The 24,769-nt window shown below is 42.4% G+C and overlaps 1 protein-coding gene and 1 pseudogene across 4 annotated transcripts in view; both read left to right on the forward strand.

Annotated features, from left to right (window-relative positions):
* LOC110509204 (uncharacterized) overlaps positions 1 to 16,577 on the forward strand; it is a 34,386-nt gene extending 17,809 nt beyond the window's left edge. Inside the window, exons 3-9 of one of the 3 annotated variants that reach the window (XR_016492918.1) lie at positions 179 to 341; positions 3,164 to 3,392; positions 3,589 to 3,709; positions 4,259 to 4,392; positions 4,534 to 4,649; positions 14,726 to 14,892; positions 15,689 to 16,577. Coding sequence is in view for 1 of the 3 variants with exons in the window: in XM_090225678.1 (XP_090081804.1) it covers positions 3,700 to 3,709; positions 4,259 to 4,392; positions 4,534 to 4,649; positions 15,689 to 15,704 (276 nt within the window). In the remaining 2 variants the exon portion in view is untranslated. Of the gene's footprint in view, positions 1 to 178; positions 342 to 3,163; positions 3,393 to 3,588; positions 3,710 to 4,258; positions 4,393 to 4,533; positions 4,650 to 14,725; positions 15,468 to 15,688 lie in introns of all 3 variants that reach the window. The other 2 variants (XR_016492919.1, XM_090225678.1) reach the window with 2 other exon arrangements.
* LOC149970691 (pre-mRNA-processing factor 6-like) lies at positions 16,313 to 21,573 on the forward strand (annotated as a pseudogene). The gene is made up of 3 exons (XR_016492712.1): positions 16,313 to 16,317; positions 16,472 to 16,577; positions 16,728 to 21,573. The product of XR_016492712.1 is annotated as a pre-mRNA-processing factor 6-like (transcript).
* The last annotated feature ends 3,196 nt before the right edge of the window (positions 21,574 to 24,769 follow it).

The raw sequence follows: 24,769 nt of genomic DNA on the forward strand, positions 1-24,769 counted from the left end.
TGTGACTAATTGAAGTGAATCAGCAGCATTGTCAAGAGTGAACCTCCAAGTAAGCATTTCATTGTAATGTGTACCATGTGTATCATGTGCATATGACAAATAAACATGACTTGACTCAACCAAGGCAGTGATGGTCCAGGCTGTGTGTGTGAGATTAATGTGTGTGTTTTGTCCCCAGAGTGAGGATGTGTGGCTGGAGTCTGCCAGGCTGGAGCTAGGAGACACAGCCAAGGCCGTGGTGGCCTAGGCGTTGTGTCACCTCCCCACGTCTGTACGCATCTACATCAGAGCTGCTGTGCTGGAGACCGATGTCAGGGCCAAGAAACGTGTCCGCAGGAAGGGTGAGTGACTGTCTGTGCCCTGTCAAAGCTACAATGATGCAAACCAGTTTCTCACACCTGTCCAGAGAGATCACTCCAGATTCAAGTCAAATTTGGCATTAAAACCACTGGAGGCAACAATAAAAAACAACTCATGATGAGTGCCCAGATTGAACCAATGGTCTGTGGAGCAGGAGCCTGCTTCTTAGACCACTGCAGCATCCGTGAGTTATCAAGGCGAGTCTTAATAAATAGCTCAACTTAAGCCAATGAACTTCAGCCCCCCGTCATTTGAGTGACCGCTAGCTAGATGAACACACAGCAGAGCAAGAGAACGATGACATGATGCACATATATGCACAAAATATGCAATTTTCAAGGACTCATGAGCACTACTTTCAGAACTACAGGCTAAAAAGTATACAAAAGTACCAGAGAATCTCTTAACCCATTCTGAATGAACGACTTTACAACCGTAAAGTACCAGAGAATCTCATAACCCATTCTGAATGAATGACTTTACAACCGTAGAGTACCAGAGAATCTCTTAACCCATTCTGAATGAACAACTTTACAACCGTAAAGTACCAGAGAATCTCTTAACCCATTCTGAATTAATGACTTTACAACCGTAAAGTACCAGATAATCTCTTAACCCATTCTGAATTAACGACTTTACAACCGTAAAGTACCAGAGAATCTCTCAACCCATTCTGAATGAACGACTTTACAACCGTAAAGTACCAGAGAATCTCTCAACCCATTCTGAATAAATGACTTTACAACCGTAAAGTTCCGGAGCTCGTGAGGGATGTGTACAGGACTTCGCCATTAGGGTCAACAGTGAGCACTATTACCATCAAGTACTGTATTCTTGGGTTTTGCTCGGGTGTTGTGGATGGGGATGGCTGATGGGCGTAAGCTATGAGCTCCGGCCCCGAGGGTGTCTGTGTTCAATCCCAGTAATAGGCACTTGATTTTGTAACTTTGAAATATGTCGTTTGGAGAAAGGTGGAAAAGCGTCTAATTCTGCAGTGCGACTGAGAGCTTCTTGTCTGCTGTTGAGCTTGGACTATCGATAGAAGGAAAGGAAGACTGAGAGAAGAGGGAAATAAATAGTTCCACAAACCATCGCTCCAGTTCAATTCGTTTCTTATCCCAAATGACACTTGTAGTGTTTGACGCCCCCCCCCCCCCATGTACACCCCGTCATGGTGTCAATGCCGTGTAAGCCCTGATCCATTACACAGTGCAGTTCCCAGCAGCATTCCTCTGTGACAGAGATGGATGTTATGCATAATATGAAAGTGTTAGCAGCCTACATACATGTCTGGGCTTCCCTCTTTCTGTCTGACTGTATTTCACCAAAGAAAGAAAAAAGCCTTCTGTATTTCTCCATCACAGTGTGCCTCTCCAGGCTATTAGGCAATGTGTTGATATTAGCATGGCAATTGCCATGATTACATTACGAAATAAAGTGTTTCTGCAGCGATGTGTGTCAAGTCAAGTACAGGGAGTAGGCACTGCAGAGCTGAAATAAACACTGACTTGATCCAGCTTTAAAGAGACAAGGTCATATCATAATGTCCCCCAGGACAGTCTATTTAAAGGTCTACCCACTCATAAATCAGAGATTATTGAAGAGATCCATCTTTAAATGGTAGAGGAGCCCTGGTCGTGTTTTGTAAGAAGACTGGGGACATAGTGAATCCATATAGATCTGTAGTTTTATTTTATAGGCCTCTTCACTCAAGTGGCACTTGCATTCCACTGGCCTGCCTGTTTGGCACAGGATACACATGGTACACAGTACATGTGTAACAGCTCTGGAGAATGTATCTTTGGAAGACTGCTGTGGAGCTGTGGCTGGCGAGGTTGGAATGTATGAGAACGCTAGACGTGTCGTGAACAGACGTGTCGTGAACAAGGCCCAGGATAAACATCCCTATGGACTGTCACATATGGATCACTGCCGCCAAGTTGGAGGAGGCCAAAGAGAACACTCAAATGGTGGAGAAGAGAACAGTGTATAGTGGTGAGAATCTAGAGCAGGAAACACAGGTGTGCTCCAAAGTTCTGTGTTGTCCACTTCCAGCTCTTGGTATTTTCCTGTGACCCACTGAATAAACCAAACAGTCTTGAGCAGCCATAATCCAAAAGCATTCTGCTGCAACCCAGCATTTTCAAAACCTCTAATTCTCTTCACCTTTTACCCAAATGTTTTCTGCGTTGCCCTTGACTCCACTATGTAAAATGATACTACGGCCACTCCCTCTCTTCAGAGGTGCTGGCATGCCAGAGTAATATGGCACAATTGTTTCCTCTATCTTATTTTATCTCTGCAGCACATAACAAGCAGCAGCAGACTGCACTTAAACACTGACCTGCGTGTGTGTGCAGGTCAGTGACTGATGTCTTACTGATCTCTGTGCAGTTCAGTGCAATTCACCTCAACTTGCACTTACTGTTTCACAACTAGGCCTTTGACCGCAATTATCTCTCTAATTCCTTTCCTTTTTTCACTTCTGACTTTCCTCTTTTCCCTCTGACTTTTCATGGCTCTAAAGTAAAGTGGATGTACAGTGGCCATCTACTGTTCTCTGGCACAGGGATGGGAGTTACAGTTTATTGGAGAGCACTGGGGGAAACATTAAGCACAGGGAGATGGCACTGCAGAGCAAGATCAAACACTGGCTTGATCCATCTCAAAAGAGAAAAGATCATGTCATAATTTCCCCCAGCACAGCGTCTACCCACCCATAAATCAGAGAAGATTTAATGCTTGTGATTGTAAGAGGATGGGGACATGATGTTTCCACATGATTCGTTCTGTTGTTTTGTAGGCCTCTTCACTCAAGTGGCTCCACCATTCCACTGGCCTGCAAGACTGTACTAGGCACGGGTCACAAGTTCTCTCTCTTCTTCACTAGGCTCAACAGTGAGCACTATTACCATCAGCTAATGTATTCTTGGGTTGAGTGTGACAAGGCAGGCAACGTACCAGGCGGTGATCCGGGTATCGGCATCGAGGAGGAGAGCTGTAAACACACCTGGATGGAGGATGCAGAGAGCGTAAGAATGATGACCATATACCTGCAACCTCTCACTACCCAAATGTACCAAATGCCCAATACTCAGATTACATTAGGAACATTTGGTATATCCACAGTTTGATACATTATTTGTAATTCGTTTTTATTTCAGTGTCTCCCACGGGGTGTGTGTACACACACCCCGTGTGTGTAATGTGACTGTTGTTGTGTTTCAGTGTGTGTCCCATGGGTACTGGAGTGTGCCCGTGCCATCTATGCCCACCCCCTGCAGATGTTCCTCAGAAAAATGAGTGTGTGGCTCAGGTCATCTTACTTCGAAAAGAACCATGGCACCAGGTGTGTGTGTGTGTGTGTGTGTGTGTGTGTGCGCGCGCGGGCGTGTGTGTGTGTGTGTGTGTGTGTGTGTGTGTGTGTGTGTGTGTGTGTGTGTGTGTGTGTGTGTGTGTGTGTGTGTGTGTGTGTGTGTGTGTCTGTGTGTGTGTGTCTGTGTGTGTGAAAGCAGAAGTTGTATCAAATGACTACGTGCATTGTAAACTAGAATATTTCAGAGTGGATATCTTCACTGTGGCAATTTTTCATTGGCAGGTGACTCAATAGAAGCCAATTAATTTGATTGGTCGCTTTTCTAGGAGTCCGTCTTGTCTTAATGTATAATAGTGATTATATTCACCCTCTTAATGATCCCATTTGGTTAGTTGTGATCAATCACTTTTCAAGCCTCTCTTTCCTCTCATACTCTCTCAATTACTTATTATTAAATCTCTCCCTCTTCCCCCTTTCGTCACTCCTCCCTCTATCTTTCCCCACATCTCCCTCTCATTTCACTTCCTTTCTATCTCTCCATACCTCACCCTCTTACTTCTCCTCCATCCCTCCCCATCCCAGAGAGTCTCTGGAGGCTGCAGAGGGTGGTGGCTCACTGTCCCAAAGCTGACGTCCTGTGGCTGTTGGGGACCAAGTCCAAGTGGCTGGCTGAGAACGTGCCTGCTGCTTGCAGCATTCTGGCTCTGGCCTTCCAGGTGAGAGAGGAACAATGAGCTTGCTAGCTTGAGTAAACATGCTTATTCCAATGTTATCTTTCTTTCTTAACAATAGGGTACACAGCAAAGTGCAAACCAAGATTTGATACAAGCAAAACACCTTTCTCCCTTTGTGTCCAGGCTAACCCTAACAGTGAAGAGATATGGTTGGCTGCTGTGAAGCTGGAGTCTGAGAATAATGAAAATGAAGCCTGTCGGCTATTGGCCAAGGATGTAGCAGTGCTCCTACTTCCAGGGTGAGTGTGGGTGGATGTGGTTGGGTGTGTGATGGAAGATATAAAATATGGTGTGTGCATATTCACATGTGTGAGAGATGACAGGGATTTGAGTTGAGTTGGGGGGGAATGTCCTGCTACTACACTGTATGTAACTATAACCTTTAACTGTTAGCCTTAGCCAAGACTCCACTATTGATACAGCAAGGTTAATCAGAGTGAGTCCCCTTAGTCATCCATCTTAGTTTGCACAACATCAGTGGCGGTGGGGAGTTAAAGAAGAGATTGAGGGCCCCAAGGGGATAATTTGGCTTGTCAGAAGGGCCCACTGGGAGATATAAATAATATACTGTAGGCCTATAACCGCATACACAGTTTTCTCAGTCATTTACTATAAAAGGTCAATTTCAATCTGGAAGCTGGTGGCTGTGTTAGGTGTGTAGGGGTTGCCTCTTAGTCAGGCAGAACAGCAGGAATTGGTAAGGGTGAGATGGACCTGACCTCAGAGAGGAAGTATTATATGAAGTTAATGGGGCGTTATACAGTAGCAGTCTTCTCCATACACCCATGCCCAGGCTTGCTAGATTCATAACTAGATAGGAAACCACCATAGTGCTGTCTGTTACCAGGAAATCGATCAATGCCCTTGTTTGGCAAGAAAAACTGAGATTCGCTGCTGTAGTCAGCAGAAACTGTCAAGGACTGATGCTATGCCTGAGGATGTTAGCACTTGCAACTTTGAAACATGCCATTAACCTTTTTGGGATAGGGGGCAGCATTTTCACTTTTGGATGAATAGCGTGCCCTTAGTGAACTTCCTCCTACTCTGTCCCAGATGCTAATATATGCATACTATTAGTAGTATTGGATAGAAAACACTCTGAAGTTTCTAAAACTGTTTGAATGATATCTATGAGTATAACAGAACTCATATGGCTGGCGAAAACCTGAGAAAAATCCAACCAGGAAGTGGGACATCTGAGGTTTGTAGTTTTTCAAAGCTTGGCCTACACATTAAGATATGGATGAGGTTGCACTTCCTATGGCTTCCACTAGATGTCAACCGTCTTTTGAAACTTGAATGAGGATTCTACTATAAAGGAGGGGCTCATGAGACCTCTGAGTCAGTGGTCTGGCAGAGAGCCTTGGTCTCATGACGCGCGTTCCCAACAGAGTTACCTCGTGTTCCAGTGCCTTTTCTGAAGACAGAGGAATTCTCCGGTTGGAATATTATTGATGTTTTATGTTAAAAACATCCTAACGATTGATTCCATACATCGTTTGACATGTTTCTATAGGACTGTAACGGAACTTTTCGAGTTTTTGTCTGGATGAAATGCTCACGCCTCATGAAGATGGATTACTGGGCTGAACACGCTAACAACAAGTGGATATTTGGACATAAATGATGGAACTTTATGGAACAAATCAGTAATTATTGTTGAACTGGGATTCCTGGGAGTGCCTTCTGATGAAGATCATCAAAGGTAAGGGAATATTTATGGTGTTATTTCTAACTTCTGTTGACACCAACATTTATATTTCTCTGGCTGGATTGGGCTTTAAGCGTGGTACTATGCTTTCTCCGTAAAGTTTTTTTGAAATCTGACACAGCGGTTTCATTAAGGAGAAGTCTATCTTTAATTCTGTGAATAACAAAATCACCAGATGTTTTGGAATCAAAACATTACTGCACGTAACGCGCCAATGTAAACTGAGATTTTGGATATAAATAAGCACATTATCGAACAAAACATACATATATTGTGTAACATGATGTCCTATGAGTGTCATCTGATGAAGATCATCAAAGGTTAGTGATTAATTTTAGCTGTATTTCTGCTTATTGTGACTCCTATCTCAGGCTGGAAAAAATGGCTGTGTGTTTTTTCGACTTGGCTATGACCTAACATATGTTGTGCTTTAGCTGTAAAGCATTTTTGAAATCGGACACGATGGGTAGATTAAGATGTTTATCTTTCATTTGCTGTAATGGACTTGTTAATGTGTGAAAGTTACATATTTCTAAAATATATTTTGGCATTTTGCGCTGCCTTTTCAGCGGATTGTTGTCGAGGGGTTCCACGCGAGAAAGGTTCATTACTTTTTTTAAATGGTTGTCTTTACACTGCCTACTTTTTTAAATGTTATTTCTTTGCATGCTTTTATTCATAATGAAATGTTTTTTCTGAGGATGAGTGTTCTAATGTCATGACTAAGATGAAAAGTGAATGTAAAGTGTGTGTGTGTTTGTCCCTATGTTGGTGTTTATGAAGTGAGGCTGGAGTGGGTGTTGGGGAACATCAAAGCATATACCGAGGCTCTGAAACACTAAGGAGGAGCAGTCTGAGCACAACGAGAAGGCCAGGGAGGCCTACAACCAGGGAGAGAGAAGGGGAGAGAAGGCCAGGGAGGCCTACAGACAGTGGGAGAGGAGGGGAGAGAAGGCCAGAGAGGCCTACAACCAGGGGGAGAGGAGGGGAGAGAAGGCCATAGAGGCCTACAACCAGGGGGAGAGGAGGGGGAGAGTAGGCCAGAGAGGCCTACAACCAGAGGGAGAGGAGGGGGAGAGTAGGCCAAAGAGGCCTACAACCAGGGGGAGAGGAGGGGGAGAGTAGGCCAGAGAGGCCTACAACCAGGGGGAGAGGAGGGGAGAGAAGGCCATAGAGGCCTACAACCAGGGGGAGAGGAGGGGGAGAGTAGGCCAGAGAGGCCTACAACCAGAGGGAGAGGAGGGGGAGAGTAGGCCAAAGAGGCCTACAACCAGGGGGAGAGGAGGGGGAGAGTAGGCCAAAGAGGCCTACAGCCAGGGGGAGAGGTGGGGAGAGAAAGCCAGGGAGGCCTACAACTAGGTGGAGAGGAGGGGAGAGAAGGGGAGAGAGGCCTACAGCCAGGGGGAGAGGAGGGGAGAGAAGGCCAGAGAGGCCTACAACCAGGGGGAGAGGAGGGGAGAGAAGGCCATAGAGGCCTACAACCAGGGGGAGAGGAGGGGGAGAGTAGGCCAGAGAGGCCTACAACCAGAGGGAGAGGAGGGGGAGAGTAGGCCAAAGAGGCCTACAACCAGGGGGAGAGGAGGGGGAGAGTAGGCCAGAGAGGCCTACAACCAGGGGGAGAGGAGGGGAGAGAAGGCCAGAGAGGCCAGATTACTCGTTGGTTATTACTGCATTGTCGGAACTAGAAGCACAAGCATTTCGCTACACTCGCACTAACATCTGCTAACCATGTGTATGTGACAAATAAAATGTGATTTGATTTGATTTGAAATTAGAGAATAAAAAGCTCTCTAAGGTCAGGGCGTGACAAGATTCTATGAACGTGATGACAACAGTAGAGCAACAACATAGAAAAAGAACATCCTAATGAGAAACAAGAAGAAAAAGCAGAAACGTTTCTTGAATGGCAAATTCGGAAACTTTGTCAGAAGTTAGAGGGAATATTCTCAGATAAAAATGTCCTACTATGAATTCTGCAAAATACATCCTTTTTGGGTTGTCATGCCAACAGTCCAGGATAGGGACACATGCCTCTGCAAAACCCACGCCAACCTCCATTTAATGGCGGACAAACTGCAGTATCACAAAGTAATCAGCTACAGCAACATTGAGAACCTTACTGAGTCTTTGTGCTGTGAGAAACTGGAGAAAGAGTGCATGTACACAGAGTGCTCCCTTTGCCAAGCAAAAGAGCTTCAAACATCTGTCTTTGATGCTGGTGGTTTGAGTGGAAAAACAAAGCTGAAGAGAGGGAGAATACAAACAAAGAGGTAAACATGGAGAAGTTCACTGTACATTTGACAGTAAAGGAAAAGGTGTGTGGCACACTGCAGATTCTACTGGAGGACTTCTGCAAAAGATTGAAAGAGTAGTTGGGGAAAAACGTGTACAACATTCGACACCAATACTCCAAACTGAGAGAATTAAAAGAGAATCTGGGGAAAGTGGAGATCATTGTGCATATTGACTTTGAGGAGAACTACCTGTGTAGCTATCCAGGCAGTTCACTTTGATTATTCTCACAAGGAGGTGACCCTCCACACCTGTGTTGGAAATACCACAAATGACACAGCTTCACTTTGCTCACTGCGTTCTTTTATGCGGCATTCTGAAATCTGGGCCCATCGTTCAAAAACACTGGCCTACTTCTTTGAGCTCTGCCCATCGGCTAGATTTGGAATCTTCCTTTGTCTTATATTAGTTAAATGTTTAACTGTTGTTCAAAATAGCACTCTATTGTCCCTCTAATCACTCTGATATCAATGCAAATGTAATGGAAAATCTAATTAAACACTTCATGAGAGCCCATGAGTTCATGTTGTGCAACATTTAGTCAATGCAAATGCAGAGAGTTTTGATGGCCTCTATTAAAAAGAGGAGGATCCCATCAGCTTTCTGTAGACTGGGCCTACTATTTATCAACTGTCCTAATATTAAGTACATTGCTTTGCTTTGCAACAGGAGTATAACCTACTTGGCTGGCATGAAAATGAACCACAGGAAAAGCGTCCTCCATTCGCTATTTAAGTGCATAGTTGACACATCTTTTTCCCAGTTGCATGATAATGGTAATGGTCCAATTGACGTCAAAACTAATTTCACACTAAGTTCACACTCGTTCAAGGGTTTTTCTTTATTGTTACTATTTTCTACATTGTAGAATAATAGTGAAGACATCAAAACAATGAAATAACACACGTGGAATCAAGTAGTAACCAAAAAAGTGTTAAACAAATCAAAATATATTTTAGATTATACCAAAGTAGATACCCTTTTCCTTGATGATACTCAGCTTGTGCAGTAAGGGAAGGAATAGCACATGCCTGTTTTTGCGACTTTTTCAAATCATAGTTGCACACCTCATGTAGGCTAGCCCATAGTATATATGTTTTCTTAAGGTTTGTATCACAACCAAAGTGGCCAAATAATTCCTATAAATGAAGCACATTAATCCGCTTTATAACCACTTTAGAGCCTAACTGGCATACATACTGTAGGCAGTTTCAAGTTTCGGGAAGATCATTTCAGCATAAATATGCATTGCATGCATAATCGCATTTGCCTTCACTTTTGAGTGTTTTCCACCTAATTGATTACATTTTGAAACATTCACGCTTATAGCCTACTGCCGTGTGCGCATTGCTGCGCTTATAACGTTAAGAAATAGCCTAATAGTTTATCAACATTTTAAGCTAAACTGTCCAGAGTATGTTTGGAGTATTTATTAGTAAGTTTTGTACTATGGTGGATTGACATAGGCTAGTGCTTTAGCACAGCCACTCAAGCTCACAGACCAATGCAACATGGGTCAACTTCGAGCACCTCTATCTCCTGAATGTTAGAAACAGAGGTAAACGCACATAGTTGTCTGTCATTTCAGCTGCTCAGACGATCCCGCAGGTGAAGAAGCCGGATGTGGAGGTCCTGGCTTGGTTACACGTGGTCTGTTGTCACAGTGGTGGGAAAAATACCTAATTGTCATAATTGAGTAAAAGTAAAGATACCTTAATAGAAAATGACTCAAGTAAAAGTGAAAGTCACCTAGTAAAATACTACTTGAGTAGTATTTTAAATATTCTTAAGTATCAAAAGTAAATGTAATTGCTAAACTATACTTAAGTATCAAACGTAAAAGGGAAAATAATTTCAAAATCCTTGTTTATTGTTTTTTTTACAGATAGCCAGACACAATTTACAAATGAAGCATTTGTGTTTACTGAGTCTGCCAGATCAAAGGCAGTAGGGATGACCAGGGATGTTCTCTTAATAAGGGCGTGAATTTAACAATTTCCCTACCCTGCCAAGCATTCAAAATGTAATGAATACTTTTTGGGTGTCAGGGAAAATGTATGCAGTGAAAAGTGCATTATATTCTTTAGGAATATAGTAAAGTAAAAGTTGACAAAAACTAAACTAAACTATTTTTTTAATGTATTTTTAATTTAAGTACAAATTCTTATTTTACAAAGAAGGCCTACTCTGGCCAAACCCTAACCCGGACTACGCTGGGCCAATTGTGCGCCTCCCTATGAGACTCCCGATCACGGCTGGTTGTGATACAGCCCGGGATCGAACCAGGGTCTGTAGTGACGCCTCTAGCACTGAAATGCTGTGCCTTATCCTCAATCAAGCAAATGTATTGATAAAGCCCTTCTTACATCAGCTAATGTCACAAAGTTCTGTACAGAAACCCAGTCTACAACTCCAAACAGCAGGCATTGCAGCTGAAACACAGTGGTTAGGAAAAACTACCTAGAAAGTCCAGAATCTAGGAAGAAACCTAGAGAGGAACCAGGCTATGAGGGGTGACCAGTCCTCTTCTGGCCATGCCGGGTGGAGATTATAACAGAACATGGCCAAGATGTTTAAATGTTCATAGATGACCAGCAGGGTCAAATAATAATAATCATAGTCAGCACCTCAGGAGAAATGTCAGTTGGCTTTTCATAGCCGATCATTCAGAGTATCTCTACTGCTCCTGCTGTCTCTGGAGAGTTGAAAACAGCATGTCTGGGACAGGTAGTACATCCAATAAACAGGTCAGGGTTCCATAGCCGCAGGCAGAACAGTTGAAACTGGAGCAGCAGCACAACCAGGTGGACTGGGAACAACAAGGAGTCATCAGGCCAGGTAGTCCTGAGGCATGGTCCTAGGGTTCAGGTCCTCCGAGAAAAGAGAGAGAGAGAGAGAGAGAGAGAGAGAGAAAGCGAATTAGAGAGCGCATACTTAAATTCACACAGGACACCGGATAAGACAGGAGAAATACTCCTTAGACTGCTGTGTCACTCGGGAGCACTTAAGTAGTACTTTCAAGTATTTTTACTGAAGTACTTTACACTACTGTGCAGTTGTGAGGCTGGTTGGATGTACTGCCAAATTCTCTAAAATGATGTTGGAGGCGGCTTATGTTAGAGAAATGAACATTCAATTCTCTGTCAACAGCTATGTTGGGCATTCCCGCAGTCAGCATTTCAATTCCACGCTCCCTCAAAACTTGAGACATCTGTGGCAAAACTGCACATTTTAGAGTGGCCTCTTATTGTCCCACAAGGTGGGGACATGCTGTTTAAACAGCTTCTTGATATAGTATGCCACACCTGTCAGGTGGATGGATGGGTTATCTTGGCAAATGATAAATGCTAACAGGGACGTAAACAATTGTGTGCTCAAAATGAGAGAAATAAGCTTATTTGTTTGTGTGGAAAATTTCTGGGATCTTTTATTTCAGCTCATGAAAAATGGGTCTAACACTTATCGCCTGCCAAATCAGTTCTGTTATACTCACAGACACTATTTTAACAGTTTTGGAAACTTTAGAGTCTTTTCTATCCAAATCTACCAGTTATATGCATATCATATCTTCTGGGCCCGAGTAGCAGGCCGATTAATTTGGGCATGCTTTTCTTCCAAAATTCCGAATGCTGCCCCCTACCCTAGTATAAATGATTTATTAAATCATTATTTCCTAAAGTTCTTGTCTCGTCTCTCGTCATCATTTTACCACTGATAGCTAGTTACATACCAATGATTGGTTTAGCATAGCAATATTGTAAATACTGTAGAATGAATAGAATGAACAACCAGGTCAAAAACAACCCAATAGAACTAATGACTAGCCTGTTTGGCTGAGAACTATCAACTGGCTTTTGTCCGGACTATATCGTCTGCTAGAAGGATGAAATAAAATGAACTTACTCATTCAAATAAATGTAATAATGAAAATATGTCATTGTCTGTGTTGTCATAATTGTCCTTCAAGAGGCTAAATACAGTATATGTCACCGGAGAAAGCATCCGAGCCAGCAAAACAGCGCCCCTCTGTCTCTGTATGTGTATCAATCTGATGTGGTCTGGTCATAAAGAGTATGACATTGTTGTCACCTGGAGCATTGAATGCATTGGAGCATTTGGCCTCCCTTGATAAAAGAAAAGTATAAAATATTAGCCAGTCAATGTTGCGGTAAACTGAGTAAACCAAAAAAAGTGTAAAGGGAAGCCAGTTTGGATTTGGCTTCACTCCTATCACAAAGAAATACGTCATTGACAGAAACAACTTGAATTGTTGCATGTCGTTGTGTATTTGTCCTCCGGTGGCTAACATTGGCCCTTTCCGAAATTAGCCATGGATGAAAATATATATATTATATTTGAGATTCTTTAAAGTAGCCACCCTTTGCCTTGATGACAGCTTTGCACACTCTTGGCATTCTCTCAATCATCTTCATGAGACAGTCACCTGGAATGCATTTCAACAGGTGTGCCTTGTGTGATAGAAAAATTACATATTTACCTGGTTATTTTACATTAATGGTTAACAATTGATATTTAACTAATAGTAACACATTTCTGTCCTGCTAGCCACCCTTTACCTTGATGACAGCTTTGCACACTCTTGGCATTCCCTCAAACAAATTCACCTGTAATGCTTAGCCGACAGTATTGCAGGGTTTCCCACATATCCTGAGCACTTGTTAGTTGCTTTTCCTTAACTCTATGGTCAAACTGAACCCAAACCCAAACCATTTCAGTTGGGTTGAGGTCAGGTGATTGTGGAGGCCAGGTAATCTGATGCAGCACTCCATCACTCTCCTTCTTTGTCAAATACCCTAACACAGACTGGAGGTGTGTGTTGGGTCATTGTCTTGTTGAAAAACAAATGATAGTCCCACTAAGGGCAAACCTGTGCTGTGTTAGCCATGCTGGTTAAGTGTGCCTTGAATTCTAAACAAATAATTGACAGTGTCATCAGCAAAGCACACCCACACCATCACACCTCCTCCCTCATGCTTCATTGTGGGAACCACACATGCAGAGATCATCTGTTCACCTACTTTGCTTCTCACAAAGACACAGCGGTTGGATCCAAAGGACAGATTTCCACCGTTCTAATGTCCATTGCTCATGTTTCTTGGCCCAAGCAAGTCTCTTCTTCTTATTGGTGTCCTTTAGTAGTGGTTTCTTTGCAGCAATTCGACCATGAAGGCCTGATTCACGCAATCTCCTCTGAAAAGTTGATGTTGAGGTGTGTCTGTTACTTGAACTCTGTGAAGCATTTATTTGGGCTGCAATTTCTGAGGCTGTTAACTATCTAATGAACTTATCCTCTGCATTAGAGGTAACTCTGGGTCTTCCTTTCCTCAGGCGCTCCTCATGAGAGCCAGTTTCATCATAGCGCTTGATGGTTTTTGTGACTGCATTTGAAGAAACTTTCAAAGTTCTTGAAATTTTCCGTACTGACTGACATTCATGTCTTAAAGTAATGATGGACTGTTGCTTCTTTTTGCTTATTTGAGCTGTTCTTGCCATAATATGGATCTATTTTTTTTACCAAATAGGGCTATCTTCTGTACAGCACCCCTACCTTGTCACAACACAACTGATTGGCTGAAACGCATTAAGAAAGAAAGAAATTCCACAAATGAACTTTTAAAAAGGCACACCTCTTAATTGAAATGCGTTCCGGGAGAGAGAATGCCAAGAGTGTGCAAAGCTGTTATCAAGGCAAGGAAAGAGTAGCTACTTTGAAGAATCTCAAATATATTTTGACTTAACACTTTTTTGGTTACTACATGTGTTATTTCCTAGTTTTGATGTCTTCACTATTATTCTACAATGTAGACAGTTGTAATAATAAAGAAAAACCCTGGATTGAGTAGGTGTGCTCAAACTTTTGACTGGTACTGTATATCACAGTCCAAAGGCATATGAGCTAACAGGTTAAATATGTACAATATTTACAGAGCTCTAGGGCTGGTAATTGCCAGGGACCTCATGATGCGGTATTATCACGATACTTGGGTGCTGATGTGACGTATTGGGATTTTCATGATTCTACATGTATTGTCATTGGATGTTGGAAACATATTGCTCACCATATGTCTGCTGCAGAGAGACAATAGAGAGTCCTTAGAAAATGATTTTGGATCTGTCATGGAAATAAGCGTTGAAAACAAATTGGCTCACTATTTATAACGAAGATGGAGAACAAGCTATGCAGGTACAGCCAACCAGAGCAAAACTATTACTGCGAAATTGTCAACATTATACGATATATTGTAAAAAATGTAACTGCATCGATTTGTTTCGTTTTTTTTCATCACTAAGCTTTAGGCGACCTCACGGCACCATGGCAACCACGGACATGCTCCTTCAAGCAGACTACAGTATGTGTGTGTTGTCAGGTTGGAGTTTGTGAGACTGGAGTTCAGGACATGGCTGAAGAACATCGCCAACACACTGATGGCTAAAGCCATACAGGAGTGCCCCAGCAGGTAACATGTTATGGAGAGCAATTCTCTGTCATTTTAGTCTGCTAGATCCAATCAGTATTAATGCAAGTTAGCTTGGTCACTGTTTGAGTGAAATGTATTTTTTAATATACAGTGCCTTGCGAAAGTATTCGGCCCCCTTGAACTTTGCGACCTTTTGCCACATTTCAGGCTTCAAACATAAAGATATAAAACTGTATTTTTATGTGAAGAATCAACAACAAGTGGGACACAATCATGAAGTGGAACGACATTTATTGGATATTTCAAACTTTTTTAACAAATCAAAAATTGAAAAATTGCAAAATTATTCAGCCCCTACTTTCAGTGCAGCAAACTCTCTCCAGAAGTTCAGTGAGGATCTCTGAATGATCCAATGTTGACCTAAATGACTAATGATGATAAATACAATCCACCTGTGTGTAATCAAGTCTCCGTATAAATGCACCTGCACTGTGATAGTCTCAGAGGTCCGTTAAAAGCGCAGAGAGCATCATGAAGAACAAGGAACACACCAGGCAGGTCCGAGATACTGTTGTGAAGAAGTTTAAAGCCGGATTTGGATACAAAAAGTATTTGTAAGCAGACAACCCAAAATAATAATTATGGCAAAGTTATGTAAATAAAGGGAATATAATGAACAATAACTTCAACAGAATTCCTTTGTGTTTACTCTAACTCTGCTCTGTTTAGTTTAGTCAGATATCAGAAGGTTGAAGTTGTTTGTATTGTATTTTATTCATTCTCTCTCTCTCTGTCTCTCTCTGTCTCTCTGTCTCTGTCTCTGTGTGTGTGGTAGGTATATTGTGGGCTGAGGCAGTGTTTTTTGAGGGCCGGCCACAGAGGAAGACGAAGAGTGTTGATGCTCTGAAGTGTGAACACATCCTGCTCGACGTTGCCAAAATCTCCCCTTCTCTTGCCTCTACTTTTCACTGTTATACTTATGACATCCTTCCCCTTTTGTACTATCTCAGTAGGTCAAACTCTCCCCCTCTCAGCTTTCATTCCTTCAGTAGGTCAAACTCTCCCCCTCTGCTTTCATTCCTTCAGTAGGTCAAACTCTCCCCCTCTCTGCTTTCATTCCTTCAGGAGGACAAACTCCCCCTCTCTGCTTTCATTCCTTCAGGAGGACAAACTCTCCCTCTCTCTGCTTTCATTCCTTCAGTAGGTCAAACTCTCCCTCTCTCTGCTTTCATTCCTTCAGTAGGTCAAACTCTCCCTCTCTCTGCTTTCATTCCTTCAGTAGGTCAAACTCTCCCTCTCTCTGCTTTCATTCCTTCAGTGGGACAAACTCCTCCTTGCTTTATCCTTACCAGGGTTGGGATCAATTCCATTTAAATTCCAGTCAATTCAGGAAGCAATTCCACATTTTCCTAATTGAGAAGTATTGGATAGAATTGGAACTGAATTGACTGGAATGGAAATGGAGTTGACCCCAACCCTGATCCTTACTATTACCAACTCCCTCCTTCCTTGTTTTCAATCTACCAGTACAACACATGCCCACTATCTCTTCTCTCTCAACATCTTAGTCAGAATTTGATGAGTAAACAGCCCATGTGTGTGTGGGGGGGTTCTGGAGCGAGTGTAAGCTTACTAAGGCCAGAGTGGTTCCTGAGGACAGTGAAGATTGACCTGGGAGACACCTGGGCCCTCTTCTACAGTTTGAGATGCAACACGGCACCGAGGTGGGTGACTTTGATGTGTGTGCGTGTGTGGTGTTTGTGTGGTGTGTGTGAAAATGAGAATGAGCTTGCATGTGCTGAGTTTAATTGCATGTGTTTGGCGGGCTCTGTGTTGCGTGTCTCACCTCTACTCTCTATCTCTGTCCCCTGTAGGAGCAGCAGGAGGAAGTACATAAGCGCTGTGAGAACACTGAGCCGTGTCACCGGGAGCTGTGGTGTGCTGAGTCCAAACAGGTCCTCCACTGGCTAAAGAAGATAGGAGAGATCCTCACACAGGTCGCCTTCTGAGGCATAGGCTGGACAGACGGAAACTGTGTTTCTGACTCATGTCCCTCTGTCCAATAACCACGGACACACACCCCAAGTTCTCTCATCTTTTAAAGTCGTAGAGAGTAGCAGTCTATTTGGACACACACACGTGCCTGGCGTGACGAGAGTTGACAATGGTTCACGAGCAGTACAGAATATTTGCAATGTTTACAGCATGTGAAAGCACGTTGGGAAAAGGAGGAGAAAAACTGGGCATTTTGTTGAACTTTATTTTTATTGAATTGTGAAATGTCATGTCCTCCATTGAATCAGAAAATGCTGCTATATATATTTTTGAATGCCTTTTAAAGACTGTTTATCCCCGTGGGTATGCTTAGAGCAGAAAAGGTTACCCGATACCAGCTCTGTTAAGACATTTGTTAATATGACAATTTGACCATGGTGTTTTTTTAATCCTCTGTAAATCAAAGTTTAATTTGCTCGATCGAGGTGTACGCCAAACATAGGTAGTAGGGCTGGAATTGCCAGGGACCTCACAATAAAATATTATAACGAAACTTAGGTGCCTATACAACATGCATTGCGGATCTCACGATTCTATATGTATTGTGATTTGATGTTCCACATGTATTGCGCATTATGTCTGCTGCAGAGAGACAAAGAGACAGAGCATGAGAAAACGTCAGGGATTATTACTAATGGATACGATAAGAAAGACTCTGAATACAAGTAAGTCAGCTGGAGCTTCACATTTACTCACGCTAGTCAGTACAAGAATAACATCGAGCAACACTGTGCATGACCAAGGGTGCTCGGTTCTTAAAGGGGACATCAGGACATAACATCCCATCTCTTATACAATAAGTTATTTTTACCAAACCACAACTGAAACATTTCCCAGAACTTGCTGTAGTTATTTTGCATCTTTGATTTGAACTTGAACAGTCTTGGTTTTTGTGTTTGTCTATAAATCCAGCCGGTCTGGTGGCGCCTTGGATTGTCTGGAGGCTCCTGCACATCCTCATTGTGTGCTTGCTCCATTATAGCTTCTGCTATAGCAGCACATTCATCCACACATTCTTTCAGCCTAAGGTCTCTGTACTGCCCCACTGTCCTCTACAGTTCCCTTTGTGTCACTCTCAGGATCTCTCTGTGCCTGTTCTCTCTTGATTGTTGTGCCTTTTTCCGTGGAATGCATTTGGTTAATGTAACGCCGCCACATGTCAGGGCTTGAATCTGGTAAGTCCTGGGTCCCTGCTTGTGCATGTACAGTCCCTCTTGTCCTTTAACCTCCCTTTCTGTAGTATCGCACCATCACGTCCTGTCCAAGAAACAAGGCGTATCGCTGTAACCTGTCATTGCCGGAATGACTTTTTTTGGACTAAAATGGAAAGCAACAGCTGGTGATCCGTAAACCAGAGTGAAACGCTTCCCATATAAGTATGCATGGAAGTTATTGACACCCCACACTCGCACCAGTACATTATTCAATGTCTGTGATGCAAAGGCCACTGGCCTCTCAGACCCATCTTTCAGTGTGTTTGAAAGCCCCTAAGCCATACGGGGTCGCATCACAAGTCAACTTCCCTGGCAGTTCAGGGTCGTAATGCATCAGGACCTGTTCAGATTTGATGAGCCATTTTGCCTCCATTTTCACACTGTTCTGTCCACTGATATGTCATATTCTTTTGCAGGAGCTGACTGGGGGGCTAGAGTGCTGCTGAAAGGTTTGGGAGGAATCTCCTGTAGTAATTGGTCAGTCCAGTGAAAGGTCTCACTTCTGTCACATTTTGCGGTCGTCGTTGTGTCTGTACCACTGCATCAATTTTGTCCTGTGTTTTGTGCAGTCGATTTCATGTCCAGAGAATGCTATCTTGTTTTTTTATTGAAGTGTTTACCACCAGCTAGTGCAGCAAAGATGCCATCCAGACGTGGTAGGGGGTATTGGTCCACACGCAACATTGAATTCACAGTTACCTTGAAGTCCCCACACATTCTAACAGACCCGTCTTTCTTCACAATAGGAACAATGGGTGCTGCCCATTTGCTTCTGTCCACTTTCGTCAGGATCCCACTCAATTTCCGCTTCCACCTTTGGTCTCAGGGAGTATGGAACCGATCTAGCTTTGCGTAATATTGGGGATGCATTATCTCTCAGTACGAGTTTGGCTGTGATGCCTTTTACTGTTCCCATCAGATCAGCGAAAACAATGTTGTATATGTGTTTGGTCTGTGCCTTTCTCTTTAGGCAAGGAGGTGTGGAGCATTTTCAAGTCACGTCAGTTCAGCTAGAATGGGGGGCTGTTCCAGGCATCAGATACAGCTGTAACTGCTGTGTTTGCTCCCCATATCGCACACTGACCTGCAACGCCCCCATTGGGCTCAATCTATCTCCTGAGTATGTCTTCAGCAACACATTTGTTTTCTTCAGTTTGATAGCCTTGAAGTGCTCAGGGGTTTGCCTTCGATTTCTGGTGTCACCCATATTATGCTACTGCTGGGAGAAGTCACTGTGTTTAACTCCATTGTACCAATTAACCGTTGATCTGAATCACTGCCACTGTTCTCTGCTAGTGCGTTCACAGACCCTTTCATTTTCTCAGTTTTCCTGTTGTGACTGCATTTTGCTCTGCATGCTCTTTGAATGTGACCCCGTCTATTGAATTTGTGACAAATTCCGTCTTTGAAACAGCAGTCCTCTGCTTTGTGACCATCTCTGTCACACCTGTGGTATTTTCCAGCCACACGGGGGCACTGTCTGCTGCGTGAACTTGTGCAGGGAAGTTTGTGAAGAGGTCAGTATTTATTTTACTTTGCAACTCTATTGCATCTTTGGTCACCATTTCCATAGCCACAGCAATTTCAACAGCCTTTTCAAATGTGAGATCTGATTCTGTGAATAAACATTTCTGAATGTATTCATGTTTTAGTCCACAGTAGAATCTATCCCTTACTTATGGTGTCATTTAGGTTCTCTACAAACCCCAAACTACAAACAGTTTCTTCAACTCTGCTACATACAGTACCAGTCAAAGGTTTGGACACACCTACCTATTCAAGGGTTTTTCTTTATTTTCACTATTATCTACATTGTAGAATAATAGTGAAGACATCAAACTATGAAATAACACATATGGAATAATGTAGGTGCCAAAAAATTGTTAAACAAATCAAAATTGATTTTATATTTGGGATTCTTCAATGTAGCCACCCTATGCCTTGATGACAGCTTTGCACACTCTTGGCATTCTCTCAACCATCTTCATGAGACAGTCACCTGGAATGCATTTCAACAGGTGTGCCTTGTGTGATAGAAAAATTACATATTTACCTGGTTATTTTACATTAATGGTTAACAATTGATATTTAACTAATAGTAACACATTTCTGTCCTGCTAGCCACCCTTTGCCTTGATGACAGCTTTGCACACTGTTGGCATTCTGTCACCAGCTTCACCTGGAATGTTTGTCCAACAGTCTTGAAGGAGTTCCCACATATGCTGAGCACCTGTTGGCTGCTTTCCCTTCACTCTGCAGTCCAACTCACTCCAAACCATCTAATTTGGATTGAGGTTGGGTGATTGTGGAGGCCAGGTCATCTGATGCAGCACTCCATCACTTTCCTTCTTGGTCAAATAGTCCTTACACATCCTGGAAGTGTTTTGGGTCATTGTTCTGTTGAAAAACAAATTATAGTCCCACTAACCACAAACCATGGCGTATCGCTGCAGAATGCTGTGGTAGCCAAGCTGGTTAACTGTTTCCTGAATTCTAAACAAATAACTGACAGTGTCACCAGTAAAGCTCCCCCACACCATCACACCTCATCCATGCTTCACGGCAGGAACCATACATGCAGAGATCATCTGTTCACCTATTCTGCATCTCAAAAAGACAAGGCAGTTGGAACCACAAATCTCAAATTTGGACTCATCAGACCAAAGGACAAATTTCCACCGGTCGTGGACACTGATCGTGTTTCTTGGCCCAAGCAAGTCTCTTCGTCTTAGCAGTGGTTTCTTTGCAGCAATTAGACCATGATGGCCTGATTAACCCAGTCTCCTCTGAACAGTTGATGTTGAGATGTGTCTGTTACCTGAACTCTGTGAAGCATTTATTTGGGCTGCAATTTCTGAGGCTGAACATATCCTCTGCAGCAGAGGTAACTCTTGGTCTTCCTTTCCTGTGGCGATCCTCACGGGAGCCAATTTCATTATAGTTCTTGATGGTTCTTGCGACTGCACTTCAAGAAACTTTAAAAGTTATTGAAAAATGTCCGGGTTGACTGACCTTCATGTCTTACAGTAATGAAGGACTGTCATTTTTCTTTGCTTATTCGAGCTGTTCTTGCCATGATACGGACTTGGTATTTTACCAAATAGGGTTATCTTCTGTGCACCACCCCTACCTTGTCTGTCACGCCCGGACCGTAGAAAGCGTTGTATGTGTCTATTTTGTTTTGGTCAGGGTGTGATTTGGGTGGGCAGTCTATGTTCTATGTTCTATGATCTTCTATTTCTATGTGTTTGGCCGGGTGTGGTTCTCAATCAGAGGCAGCTGTCTATCGTTGTCTCTGATTGAGAACCATACTTCGGTACCCTTTTCCCCCACCTGTTTTGTGGGAAGTTGACTTTGACTTTGTTCAGGGTACATAGCCCAAAGCTTCACGGTTTGGTTTTGTTCTTTGTTTTGTCGGCATAATTTTTAATAAAGAGAAAATGTACACTTACCATGCTGCACCTTGGTCCAGTCCTTCAGCCAGCCGTGACATTGTCACAACACAACTGATTGGCTCAAATGCATTAAGAAGGAAAGAAATTCCACAAATGAACTTTTAACAAGTGTCGTGGAAATTCAGTAATAAGAGAGATGATTGTCTGAAGAAGTGACCACATCTTAATTTAATATATATTCATTATTGCAATAAGGAGGCAGGCTGACCCCCATCCCTTGAGTGTTGGACCGAGTAACCTAACCTCTACACAAATGCAGAGTACTGTATATAGCTGACACTAACAATGCTCAGTCATGGTTGGTTCAACCCCCCTCATACAGATTGGGGCATCTTATGCCACTCTGGCTCCTGTCATTATCTGCATGTGGGTTGTTGTCTTAATCACACCCTGACTTAGTTTCCCAGATGCAAGGATGATGTTGAGACAATGAGGGATTGTTCTACTCCTAAGCTATCTCTAATAAAACACATTATTGTCCTTGTAATGTAGTCTTTTACCCATTTGTTAGCTCAATCCATCTCTGGTGACCATACACCAAGATTAGCTTGGTGTAGACAGACACTAGCAGGACAGAAATTTCTTAATATAAGTTAAATATCAATTGTTAACCATTAATATCAAATAAACCAGGTAAATACAGTTGAAGTCGGAAGTTTACATACACTTGGTTGGAGTCATTAAAACCTGTTGTGACTAGGGGGCAGTATTTTCATTTTTGGAAAAATAACGTTCCCAAAGTAAACAGGATATTTTGTCAGGACAAGATGCTAGAATATGCATATAATATGACAGCTTCGGATAGAAAACACTCTAAAGTTTCCAAAACTGTAAAAATATTGTCTGTGAGTATAACAGAACTGATATTGCAGGTGAAAGCCTGAGAAAAATCCAATCCGGAACTGACTCATGTTTTGAAAGCTGTGCGTTCCGCTGCGTCCCTATTGAGCAGTGAATGGGCTATCAACCAGATTACTTTTTCTACCTATTCCCCAAGGTGTCTACAGCATTGTGACGTAGTTTTAAGCCTTTATGTTGAAGAATACCCATAAGCGGCTACATTGTGTAAGTGGTCACCTGATGGCTCTCAGAGTGATTCTCGCGAAAAATACAGAGGTAGCCATTTTTCCTTTCGCTCCTACTGAAAAACCAATTGTCCCGGTGGATATATTATCGAATAGATATTTGAAAAACACCTTGAGGATTGATTATAAACAACGTTTGCCATGTTTCTGTCGATATTATGGAGCTAATTTGTAATATTTTTGACCGCAATTTCCAGTCGATTTCTCAGCCAAATTTGAAGAACAAACTGAGCTATTTCGTCTACAAAAATAATATTTTTGTAAAAAAGGAACATTTGCTATCTAACCGGGAGTCTCGTCAGTGAAAACATCCAAAGCTCATCAAAGGTAAACGATTTAATTTGATTGCTTTTCTGATTTTCGTGACCAAGTTACCTGCTGCTAGCTGGACATAATGCTATGCTAGGCTATCGATAAACTTACACAAATGCTTGTCTTGCTTTGTCTGTAAAGCATATTTTGAAAATCTGAGATGACAGGGTGATTAACAAAAGGCTAAGCTGTGTTTCAATATATTTCACGTGATTTTCATGAATAGGAATATTTTCTAGTAATATTTATGTCCGTTGCGTTATGCTAATTAGTGTCAGTCGATGATTACGCTCCCGGATCCGGGATGCGTAGTATCAATAATGAAAACTTGTTTCTCAACCACTCCACAAATGTCTTGTTAACAAACTATAGTTTTGGCAAGTCGGGTTAGGACATCTACTTTGTGCATGACACAAGTAATTTTTCCAACAATAGTTTACAGACAGATTATTTAACTTATAATTCACTGTATCACAATTCCAGTGGGTCAGAAGTTTACATACACTAAGTTGACTGTCCCTTAAAACAGCTTGAAAAATTCCAGAAAATTGTGTCATGACTTTAGAAGCTTCTGATAGGCCAATTGACATAATTTGAGTCAATTGGAGGTGTACCTGTGGATGTATTTCAAGGCCTACCTTCAAACTCAGTGCCTCTTCGCTTGACATCATGGGAAAATCAAAAGAAATCAGCCAAGACCTCAGAAAAAAATTGTAGACCTCCACAAGTCTGTTTCATCCTTGGGAGAAATATCCAAATGCCTGAAGGTACCACATTCATCTGTACAAACAATAGTTTGCAAGTATAAACACCATGGGACCACACAGCCGCCATACCACTTGTCACGCCCTGGTCTTAGGATTTTGTGTTTTCTTTATTATTTTGATCAGGCCAGGGTGTGACATGGGTTATTTTATGTGGTGTGTTTTGTCTAGAGGTTTGTTGTAGGTTATGGGATAGTGGTTAGTAGGGTTGTCTAGAATAGTCTATGGCTGCCTGGAGTGGTTCTCAGAGGCAGGTGTTTATCGTTGTCTCTGATTGGGAACCATATTTAGGCAGCCATATTCTTTGAGTGTTTCGTGGGTGATTGTTCCTGTCTTTGTGTTTGTTACACTAGATAGGGCTGTTTTCGGTTTTTTCACATTTCTTGTTTTGTATATTGTTAATTTATCATCTTCATTAAAGATGTATCACAATAACCACGCTGCGTTTTGGTCCACCTCTCCTTCAACAGAAGAAAGCCGTGACACCACTCAGGAAGGAGACGCATTCTGTCTCCTATAGATTAACGTACTTTGGTGCAAAAAGTGCAAATCATTCCCAGAACAACAGCAAAGGACCCTGTGAAGATGCTGGAGAAAACAGGTAGAAAAGTATCTATATCCACAGTAAAACGAGTCATATATCGACATAATCTGAAAGGCCGCTCAGCAATAAGAACCCACCGCTCAAAAACCGCCATAAAAAAAGCCAGACTACGGTTTGCAACTGCACATGGGGACAAAGATCGTACTTTTTGGAGAAATATCCTCTGGTCTGATGAAACAACAATATAACTATTTGGCCATAATGGCTATGTTTGGATTGCTATGTTTGGAGGAAAAAGGGGGAAGCTTGCAAGCTGAAGAACACCATCCCAACCATGAAGCACGGGGGTGGCAGCATCATTTTGTGGGGGTGCTTTGCTGCAGGAGGGACTTGTGCACTTCACAGAATATATGGCTTCATGAGGCAGGACATTTTTACTATGATTATATGTCAGGAATTGTTAAAAACGGAGTTTAAATGTATTTGG

This window comes from Oncorhynchus mykiss, chromosome 28, assembly GCF_057628025.1.
Source record: "Oncorhynchus mykiss isolate SJ-2025 chromosome 28, ASM5762802v1, whole genome shotgun sequence".
Lineage (NCBI taxonomy): Eukaryota > Metazoa > Chordata > Actinopteri > Salmoniformes > Salmonidae > Oncorhynchus > Oncorhynchus mykiss.